At 46.0% G+C, this 11,574-nt stretch overlaps 1 protein-coding gene across 1 annotated transcript; it reads right to left on the bottom strand.

The window, feature by feature from the left end:
- Positions 1-3,024: 3,024 nt before the first annotated feature.
- TMEM80 (transmembrane protein 80) lies at positions 3,025-11,541 on the bottom strand. Its single transcript, XM_075501783.1, is given in 9 exon segments — positions 3,025-4,207; positions 5,523-5,615; positions 5,727-5,820; positions 7,857-7,873; positions 10,970-11,003; positions 11,006-11,040; positions 11,079-11,196; positions 11,198-11,368; positions 11,371-11,541. Coding segments are annotated over 9 exon segments (939 nt in total). The 3' UTR covers positions 3,025-4,001.
- Positions 11,542-11,574: the final 33 nt, after the last annotated feature.

The following is an 11,574-nucleotide window of genomic DNA, read 5'->3' as shown; positions in this document are numbered from 1 at the left end:
CGCACCCGCCAAGTGCCCCGTCATCCTCCTCACTGCGATGTCGGTGAGATCCCAGGGGGATCTCGGTACAGGATGCACCGTGAAAACACGGCCAGCCCTGGGAGAAGCAGCGTTTAGAGAATGCCAGCCACACCACCAGGCAGGGGAAGGGATATCGGGTCAACAGAAAGGAAACGCGGTGGGAACGTCAGCTGTGCCGGAGCCTGGTGAGCCTTGCTAGCTGAAAGGTTCTGTGCAGGAGATCCCTACCCCTGAAATGCATCATCTGCCACTGGGGCATTTCAGTGGGACCGCTGGGCTGGGCTGGCTTTCCTAGGATGCAAACTGGGATTTGGAAGGGTTCTGTTGGAGATTCCATTTAATGTTTAAGGCACGGACTGCTTGCTATCTGGCAGCCTTGGCTCCACATTCATGATGAAGATAAGCACAGCGGGCTACCGTGAGGTGCTGCGCTCCGTAGGAAATCTCTAACTACTGAGCAGAGGAGGGAACTTTTCCTCTGGGCAGGGAAGAAAACCACAACTGAGCTTCTTACATCTTCCCTGGAACAGCTGATGCTGGTCGAAGTGGGGCAGAGGCGATCAGCCAGACGGGAATTACCCTGCTGTGCGGTGGCAGTTCCTGCACGCCAGCTCCGCTGACTTGGCTCCCAGATGTGGGACCAAACGAGCGCGCGTCCTCAGCCTCGCTCCTTCGGCCACGGCTCGAAGCCCTTCAGCGCTGTGACAAAGACAGTGGTCACAGGGGGACTGTAGCGCTTCAGCAGGGTTTTGGTCTGTATATTGTTTCTCCCCGCTGAGGAACACAAAAAAGCCATGGACCAATAAAGCCCTATCTCTCAGAGTATCTCCGAGTTTGAAATCCCAGGAGGCTAACTTGCCTCTTGGGATCAGCCTTTTAAATCAGGTTGGCGGCAGACACCCCTATGATGGCTTGAGAACAAAGACTTCTTCCTTGCAGAGTAAACAACACCCAAACCAAGCTCCTCAAAATATGTGTTCCTCTAAATTTTTAATGTCGTTTTCATCCAACTTGCTCGTCCTGTTTCAGAAGGGCTGGGCCTCATAATTAAAAGCTCCAGCAATCTTATGTCTGGCAAATGTCATCAATGGCTTCACTATGCTGTGCCCTGCTTCTCTGAACAGTGAGAATGGTTTGGAAAGGAGCTCCTGATTAGAGAAACTCTTTGAGGTCAGGTCTCGATTCACTTTGGGTCTTTGTACCAGCTTGGCATGGAGAGAAGCTGTCACGAAATCAGGGTCACCAGCATAAATGACAATTCCCATTCAAAGCCTGGAAATACCCGAGATGAAGGAGTTGTCTGAAGCATACAGACTTCTTCATCCTTCTACATTCATCACAGAGTGAAGGGCTGTCAGCAGCAGAAGTACCCCAGTATCTGCTCATCTAATGAGAAAAAAGTTCATGGACAATTTTATCTTAAACTGGAAAACTGAAACAGAGCTGTCCTGCCCTTTTGAGGGTGCAAATCCAGGTTGGTGCCAGCTGACCCCTAGCAAGCACTGACAGCCGTCCAGGACTCTGTGACCAGCCTGCAAGCCATCAGGCGGTGCTCTGACATGAGCTCAAAAATGTGTGTTTATCATCGGTGTATATTTACCCCTTTGCTGACTATCAGCAAGCATTGTCACTCTCTGCTGATTCTTGTTTTTTATCTAGGTGATGGTTAGGGAGCAAAGGATTCACCATGTTTTATAACATAGAGATATATATAAAACACTGTTTTATAAAGCTTGAAGAGGAGCCTGTGTGGCCCAGCAGACTGTCCCAAACTCATATCGTGCTGTGGCAATAGGCAGAAACATGGCAGCCGTCACCTAATGAACACCTTCATCAGAACCATATTTGAGGACTATTTTCTGCATGGACCGGACCAGGGATCCAGTTTTTATGGTGCAGCATCACAAATGGTTGTAGGGCCGTAGCTGAGGGGGTGGTGATCTGCAGCGGGGTCAAACGCCTCGGGGTGGGAGCACCTTCCGCTAGCTTTACTAGTGTCTCCTGAATCTACACCCTGGGTCTCTGCTACCTCCAGCTGTGCTAATATTTTGTATTTATTTTGTTTGTAGTGAGCACCACAAGAAGGAGGGAGGGTAAAGCACAGAGGCTGCAACTTGAAGTTAATGTGTGTGACCCTGTCTGCCGTACCACCTACGTTCAGGTAAGAAAAAAATTCCACTTTGCAGTATTTCCTTTAAAACCTGTCAGATGTTCTATTGCCAGATCTTTGTATCAGGCAGGTGTAAATACCAGGAAAAAAATGTGCTTTTATTTGTACGCATACAGAAAGGGGTTTTGCTCGGTATGCATTCGTCATTAATGGGGAAGATACAGCTCAGTATGTTTGTCACTCCTCGTAACAAGTTACGTGACGAGTACATTCCGTTATGCCAAGCAAATCTGGAAGGACAAATGGGTGGGTGTTTGATTCACACAGATTAAGCACAGAAACATTTGGTCATTCAATTTCCTGGCTGCTCCTTAGCACCCAGTTCTGCTGCTTTCACATTGTCTTCACCGGTGCAGCCTTGCTCCTGCTGATCAACAAAGGGTTGGTTGTGCCACTGACGTAACAGGATCTGGCCCTGTTAAGTGCCAATGCCTGTGTTTTGATTTTGACTGCTGGGCGGTGTAACGTGGACAGAAGCTGGTGCTACCTGGCCTTGGAAGGGACTCCCCCGAGTATAACTGAGAGATGAAACCGTGCCCTTCCACAGGGACTTCTGCATCTTTTATTCCCTCCTACCACCACTGGAAAGAAAACAGCAGTGTGGTGAGGCAATACAGGGCCTGCACCACTGTATTTTCAGCCCCTGGCTAGTGCAAACTAGTGCAAACCTCGGGCACTCTTTCCCAGTGCAGGAGAATGGCCTATACAGAGCAGCAACAGGATCAGGAGAGCCTTTTGCACACATCCAGTCTCGCCCAAGTCTTCCTTTGTGTAGCTTAGCTTTTGCCTCAGATCTGAACAAGGTGCTCTGCACTTCAAACACTTCTTAGATCTAAAACATTATTTATTTGAATAAATAAATACAAAAATAGGAAATTCTGAATATAAAACCTGCTTGTACAAAACCCCTGCAAACTCCCCAAGCTTTACATTAATACATCCATATTTTTGATACAGTAAAAAATCTGAAATTGCACACAGTTCTTCATTTAAAAGACAAGGCTTGAATGTAGTCATTTTTGCAGAATCATGGAAAGAGACACATTTAACACCAAACAGAAATACACCTGACAACATTCTGCTGGACTTTTAAATAGGACAGAAGGGTGAGTGGTGAATGTTTATGCTCATCTTAAGGCCATCCTATTTAAACAAACGTACCCTCACGCTACTGCCTTTGGCCTCTGCGTCAGTAAGAACCAGCTGCCCAAACCCTGTAGCTTGGCTCTCCAGGTATGCGCAGAACTCGATTCAACTCTCTCCCACTGGGATAAATCAGGTACTGCCCTACTAAAGTCAGGGAAATTACCACTGGGGTCTGAAAACACAAATGAGAGCAGAAGAGAAACTGTGCCCTGAAACACGAGCGTGTATGTGGTAAGGCAGAAATGAGTCCACACTATATTGGCCTGATTCATTTCTGTGTCACTTTGGTTGTATGCTGCTGCTATGCCATGAAAACTCACATCATCTCAACAGTGTGTAGCTCAATGATGCACTGGCTACTGTTCTGTGTTGGGAATGAATATTTAGTATTGATCCCTGATGAATACCAGAGCATTAAGCATTTTTGCTGAATCATCTCTTGCCTTTGCCCGTAAATAAGCTAACTGATGAGACAGTGTAACACAGCTGCTAGACAGGATATTTTACCTACCATTCAGGGAGATCTCTGCCCCTCAAAAAATTGTACTTTAAACAGAGGAAAGTTCTACAGGATTTTTATATGCAAAAGAATTAAAGATTTTAAATATAAAACCACTCTTTTATAGAAGAAATGTGTTGAAAATGCGTTGAAAACTGCTAGGGTTTAGCTGACAAAAGCAGCAATGGCTATGACCTTTAGTACTGACTCAAGCCCGTATGTAAAGAGAAGAACAACGTTTATAATGACGTCTGCTTTCAGCACATAAGTTTGCCACACCAGGAAATACACAGACAGAATCACACTTCCGACCGTGATCACAAGACTGAGCCCTAATGGAGCCTCTTCTTCTGTCAGGTTACCCTTTGAACCTCGAAGGAAACAAAAAGCTGACATGAGTCTTTGATTTCTTCTGACAACATCACAAGCCATAAGTCTAGAGTATTCGTGTTCAAAAAAGGCTCTAGTTCTTACAGCTCAGAGTACATTGAAATATTGGCCTGAATCAAGGCTCTGTCAGTAAATGTCAGCACAAACCCAAACACCAATGGACAATCCATTTCTTGCTGATGGAAGTTAATCTAAATAAAGAGCAATCAGTTGATACTCAAAGTCATGACGCCTACCTTTTCTTACCACAGATAATCAGTTCTGATGCTGCAACCATGGTGATCACTCAGCTTCTTAGTCAACCGTCAAACTTTCCCTCAGTCCCCCCCAGCCCCGCACTTAGCGTGACAACTTGGTGTCTGCGGTGCACATCTAAGAGCATCCAATCCTGATTTTAAAATCTTATGCAATATAGAATCTTCTATATTCCCTGCTAATCTATTCCTATTTCGAATTACTATCATTGTGGAGAAGCTGCACTTATCTCTTCCTTGCATCTTATTTCCGAGCTAGTCTCAGTAGACTTTGCTGTTTAACTACATTAGACTTGAAACTTGCTTCTTTATTAATCCACCAGGCTCCAAGCAAACATATGCAAAGAGCATTAAGGCAGCAGGCTAAATTCACCCCTGCAGCAAGTCAGCTGAATTCAACAGAGACCCACCTTGCATAAATTTCTTAGGAATATTGAGTACAGATTTTAATAGTAACTTGGTTTTTTAGAAAAGGGACTTTATGAAGTTTTAGCAAGCTCTGGACAGGGGTCAGGAGGCCCCTTACGCTGTCCTGTCTTTGTGAAATGAAGACGTTGGAACTGGCACGTGTCTTCAGAAGGAGTGAAAGGAAAAGCTGTAGTCCCGTACGCTGCTCAGGGACATCCTTAGCATTACCTGTTCCACAAGGCTCCAGCCATTTGGTTACTTGCGTACGTTGCTGGAGCAGTTGAAAGGAGCTGTATCGCCTCAGTGAATGGAAATCTCTGTGTTTCAACATGTTCATTCTCACAAGTCACACTCACTTGTAAACAGCATTCTGGCTGTCCCAGTTATATTGCTTTCTGACAACCCAGCTATTGTTTTTTAATGGCATTACAGATTATATTTCATATGAGAGTAAATTCTATTTGACCCTCTGGCCAAATCTATTGATCAGTCACATAAAGTTTAATGACATAAATGAACAACAGTCCCCAAATATCTGCTAGTCTGCTAAACTGGCATGTTTTGACACACACTCAATTTCAGAATGATTAAAGATTATATTCTACTGAAAAGGCACAGTGATAACATGACATACCCAAGTATAATCGGAGCACTTCAAGAACGGCCATAATGAAAAGCAGGGCAAGATCAGGACCCAAAAAATCATCTGGATAACTGAAAACTTGACCTGTAGAATAACACAGTGTAAATAAGCCAGGACAACACAGTAAGCATACTGACAAACCACAGCCATGTCATAAGCACACAGCCTACCTGTGTTAGAATACGTGCAACTTACTTTTATAAACAATCATTGCAAGAGTTGCCAAGAAGTAAAAGATGTAATAAATCCCATTTACGTAAAATAGAATCTGTAAAGGAACAGACGACAGCTGATAACTCTTGTTAAGGATTTCTCATAGCAATGAGGTGGGATCCATTTCATAAAATCGCCATTTCCCAGTAACATCAAAACATACTGCTGTGCCTTTTTATACTAAATGGTTCAACTGTGGCTGGCCTACTAAGTAGGGTTCAGAAAGTAACTTGAGATTGTGAATACCAAGAGTTGGGATAAAAGCTTGCTGTTTCAGGTTTGGCTTTGGTTCCTTTTTTAAAAAATTGTATTTGGTATGTAGTGAGGCATTTGTTAGCCTAGGAAATGGGGGGGTTGTGCATGTGTACGTTTCCCCAGACAACTTCTATACCTGTTAGTCAGCCTTAAGCAAGTTGACAGAGGGTTGGCAGACTCCAGTACATCAAATTCCTGTAAGTTTTTGAAAATAGGTGGCTCTGTGAAGCAGACAGGCCCTATTACTGCCCACATGATGGAAAGTCTGAAAGCTGTGCTCTTTGTTATGTGCCTGAGAAAGGCCATGAGCTCAACTTTGAGATGTAAGTTCATAAGAAACACTTCCTTAATTCACTGCTCACAAAACTAACTGTAGTATACGAGAGAATATTTAGCTCTCGTTATTTGTCTGTGTGGATCTACTGCCAAGGTACTGGAGAGCTCCACAATCCTGAATACATCCTCAAAATGCCCCTGAAGGACAGGGAATATGGCACACGCTGTCATATAAATAGAGAGAAATTACTTGCAGGCTCAGGACAGATTCATCTCACCTGTGGCCATCCCAAGATGATAGCCATCCTGAAGTTACACATCGCGTCTGAATTAGTCGTCTGTGCCCCCCCCCCCCGGAGTCAGCGGAGATAGGAACCTTCCTAGCCAAGCAGTTCCCAAGCAGGGTGGGATGAACTACTGTCCGGTGTTAAACCATGCCAGCTCCCTCTCTGATGGCAACAGGAGTTGAAATGCCTATAAACTTATAGGAGGTACCTCACACCCCCACGGAGAGGTACGATTCCTATGTAGCAGGTACATACGTACTGAAGGAATCATTTTCTCTTGAGGCACAGCAGCTTGTTATTAATGCAATATAGGAGACATGCGTAGGACATCCTGGGGCTCACCACCACATGGAGAAGTTGGAATGTGGCTCCAAGAATCCAGAAAGTTTGGCCATTCAGATGTATTTTTGATAACCAAATTATACCAAATGCCTTTCTTAGCCTTAAATAATACAATGTAATTTATATAAGGAAGTTATCAGTGCAGATTTCATTATTTCCATGTCTCTTTCTATACTTAAAATATTATTTATCCTCCCCTCTCTCCCGCATCCCTTCTCAAATCCTCTGTCTCCAAGCAGGGACTTCATTCCAGGCATCTTTTACAGGAACTGCCCATCCAGTTTCTAAACGCAGCATCCACCCACACGCAGTGGATGCATTCCAGTTCCCAGAGCAGCTCATTTTATTAAAACAGAACCAGGTTTTTGCGTTTTTCCAGTTGAAGGAAGGTGGAGCAAAAAATTACTAGATAGGTTGTAAGCATGGAAATCTCTGAAGCCAAGGGTGTCTCCTCTTAGGAGGTTACTTAGATCTTGGCAGGAGTAGAGGTCAATTAACATGAGAGAAGAGGAAGTACTACTGAAAGCTGCTTTTACTACCTCTTGTTGGCTGTGTCAGCTGTCTGTGAGGTGTGCTGCATGGGGTTTGTGTCCATCAGTCCACAAATCCAATTTTTAGCCTTGCTTCCTAAGGAAATGAGAGTTATGTGACCATAAAACGTGGCTGCCAGCCCTCGGTCAAGACTGCAGGGTGGCTTAAAGGGGTTTCTGCACGAGCGGGAGCCGATCAGGGCAAAATCTCAGCAAAACCCCAGCTAACACTGTGAAGAACATCTTCCCTTGGAAGAAATGTTTTACTGGTTTTGCTTCCTATGGATGGTGTTGATGATGGAAAACTCAGTAATACAAAAATAGCATTGTGCAGATTTATTAGGCAGAAAGATGTGAATGCATTTCAGCCAGCCTTGCTGAAGATTCCCGCATGTGAGGGATGAAAGGTACAAAAAGGATACAACTGATGAAGTTCTTCCTTTCCGTTGAGAAGGAAAAAATAAAGAGAAGAAAGTAAGTCTAAATATGTACCGAAAGTGATACAGAAACATTCACACAGCTGATGTTACTAGAGAGGTCAAACATGCTTTGTAGAAATTTTTTTCTCAGTTTACTGGAAGAGTTACTATTTTCTCAGATCATGCAGTTCAGGTTCCAAAAATAGCTTTTTCAAATACACGAATTCTAAAGCAATTTGAGGGAAACCCCTGTTGTGAAAAGTCGCTTTCACGGAGGAACCCATCTCTTTCAAACCATAAAGAAGTACACAGGCATTACCTAGAACTTGTTTATCCTGTCCTTTCCAGCAGATGACACTTCATCCCCTCTAACTATGCAGGAACAAGGGAAACACGCAAGGGAGCCAGAATGTACCATTTGTTTTTAAATGGTGAGAAAGCGTTCATGTAGAACAGAGGGCTCCCGGTTCCTCTAAATAACATCCTTCCAAACTGGTTCCCTTCAAAAGCAAAGTCATTCCGTGTAAAATCTTAGCATGTTCTGATCACCCACAGAAGTCATACCAATTATTTTCTGTAAGCTAACCAATACATTTTACTTTTTCTTTTCTTCTGCAAAAACACAGATAAAATTCCCTTGCAACATGACGGCACTGACCTACTACAGTACCTCTTAAGTAACTCATTAATATTCTTAGCCTCTTTCAGACACATGAAGAATTGAAAAGTTACGATCTCTCTTTGACAGAGAGCAAAACTGTCTGTGAAAGGCCATTTCATCCATCTTCTCAGAGATGTCTCATTATCATCAAATCAGTGGGACATACTCACCTTGTTCATCCCTGGGCTTCTTGAGGTTCATGTCCTCATCACCTAATAGTTTTATGCAGTTGGGGCCAAATTAATCCCCACCAACTTTAGGCACCTAATTAAGGGATGCAATTTGGGAACGCAGTGGAAATAGGCAGGCAGTCTTAGAAGGTGATTCATACTGTCTATGATCTGAAATGCCTCCTGGACACGCTTCATCTCCTCTCCACTTTCTGTAAAGGGACTATAGGCTCCTAACAGACTCGTCCCTTCGCTGAGCCAAAATGGGTTTTGATGAATGCTTTATTTCTTTTTGCAGAATGGGAGTTAAAGGTTTCATTATACATCCTGTTCTGCAGCAACTAATGGTTCAAGATGTGTTTGTATTTACACTCCGGTATAAACCCTCATGCGAAAGTAACGCCTTGTGTCAAGATGATGGGCTTCCTTTCTTGCACAGCAATAAGGAGATGGCTCCATTTTAAAGTTAATTTAGACTGTGAAGTAGGACATTAATTTGAAATACCACAACTGCATGTGCAGACGTGTTATTATTCCGCAAGAAGTATCCAGATATGGAACGTTTTCTGTATAACCAAACACTAAGCTATACTGGCGTAGCCTCATCCATGCTGGGCAGTGATGCCATACGTTGCCATGATGCCAGCGATATAATCAGAGTAGTACGATTTTACTGTACAGGCAACCCCTAGTGAATTCCCTAATGGCAGTTCCCCAGCTTTATTTTTAAACTTTTTTTTTTTTTTTAAATCATTTTCCACAAGAGGGCACTGACCATATTCCTGCATCTGTTCCAAGGAGGGGTTTGAGAGCCACTATTATTTAGAACATGCTGCCTCCCCCTGAGCAACAGGGGACATTTCACCCAGGTTAAACATTTAAATCCCACAACACGCCTGTGAAAGGGATACTGCAGTTAAGTAGTAATTATTGTGCCAGTTGAATATATAATTTCAGGTATAACAGCAGGCTGCTAATCCCAACACCCTGAGATCGCCTTACTGCTAGGATTAATGAAGTCCGCATTGCTGCTGGGGGATTTTTAAATTGAAAGTGAGCAGTCTGGCACAGAGAAAAAAAAAAAGCACAGTAACAATTTTAAAGCATTTATACGAAGCACATAAACTTGCAGCAGCAAGAGCAGCATTCTGCTAAGGGGGCATTTGCATTAGTGAGACCTGGCGTAGTGAGTTTCCACTGCGTGCAGGCTGGCACCTGATTTCTGCCTATTCAAAAGCTTGTATGCTCCAGAAGAAAACAAAGTGTAACACCCCTTGCTTCCAGTTGTATACATTATTTAATGGAGGGGGGTAACTCCCAGGCAACACGGTATTTCCACTGGGGACGAGTCTGGATCGTGAGCGTGAGTCTTCCTGAGCTGCTCACATACCCAGCTCGGTTCTTAGGAGCAGAGCCGGTACCCACAGCGGGGCTGGGGTCCCTCTGCACCCACCCACGCCTCCAGCACAAGCCCTGCTCTCCGACAGCCCTTTAACCAAACCCTCCCGACCTTCCTGGGCCGTTTTGTAGGTAGCAGCTACAGTTAAGCGTGTCATACCACAAAAGCATGACAGCTTACCCAGGCCGCTACTGATTTTAGACATGATTGTGAGTGACGCTGTGCACGCTGACTTGAGGTAGAACACGGCCCATTTTCTAAAAAAACTGGTTTAATTTTAATGCCAAAACTATATTAAAAGCATGCAGCAGCTATAGTTAACATTACTCAGTGCACCTCATTACACAAACTTGTTTTTAGGACTTTGGCAAACGCTAATAGTTCGAGCCAAAGCTTTCAACACCAGCTTTGTCTACCTAGGGCTGAAATTCACATTTTGGGGGGAGACCTCTTTGAAAGAAATGGAAATGAATCATTTTGACCACACTAAAGACGGACTTTTTTTTTCCTCTGAATCCCAGTGGTTCATAATTTGAAGCAAAGACTTGAATTTTCGAGGGGGCGTCACTCGGCCTCAGGAAAGCGATCTGCCTGCGGACGAAGGTGCTCCTCAGCCCGCACAAGCGCCAAGCCCCTGCTCACGCTGACACAGGGCCCGCAGCTGCCGGGATTTACCTCAGCGTGTCGGGGCTGTCGCGATATGGCTATCGGGCTGGGCTCGGCGCCGAGGCCTAGCTCGACCTCGGTCCCCGCCTCGCTCTCGCCGTGTCCCCCCGCCTGGGGCGGCGAGAGGTAATCTCTAACACGGTGGGAAACAACCATCCCCGGTCACCCGCCGGGACGCGGGGGGAAAGGGCTGTCGTATCGGTGGCAACGCGCCGCTCACCTCGCCTCACAACGGCCATCTTGGCGCCCCGCCCCCGCCGCCTGCCAATCCTCCAGCGTCCCGGCAGCCTGTGCGCCGCGACCGTTCGTCCGCGCGCGCCTGGGAGGAGCTCGTTGCCCTCCCCCCGCCCCCCCTGCCTTCGGGTGCGATCGGAGCGCTCGGCCCGGTTCGGTCGCTTTCGGGCGGATTCGGGCACTGCCCGTTCGGGCGTCTCCGTTCGGGCCGGCGAAGGGGAATTCGGGCGCGATCGGAGAGGACTCGGCACAGCTCGGCTTTTCTCGCGCCCGCCTCACCCGCCTTCGGGCGCGATCGGAAAGGACTCGAGCGAGCTCGGGATTCTTCGACCCTCTGGGCCGGACCGCTCGGGGACTCGGCCCTGTTCGGGCGGGCTCGGCTTCCCCACCCGATCTGTCAGGTATCGCTTCGGGCCGCGCTTCTACGGACTCGGCCGGGCTCGGCTGCGTCCTGCCCTGGGATTGGCCAGCCGGCAGGAAACGCGGGCCCCGCTCGTCGGGAACCATCGATCGCCTTCGGACGAGGCCTGCAAAGACTCGGAACACTTCGGGCACCATCGGAAGCGGCTCGGAAGCGCTCGATTCCGCCCG

Source organism: Mycteria americana, chromosome 5, assembly GCF_035582795.1.
Source record: "Mycteria americana isolate JAX WOST 10 ecotype Jacksonville Zoo and Gardens chromosome 5, USCA_MyAme_1.0, whole genome shotgun sequence".
Classification (NCBI taxonomy): Eukaryota; Metazoa; Chordata; class Aves; order Ciconiiformes; family Ciconiidae; genus Mycteria; species Mycteria americana.
The sequence above is the reverse complement of the archived record's forward strand: the minus strand, read 5'-3'. Positions and strand labels throughout refer to the sequence as shown.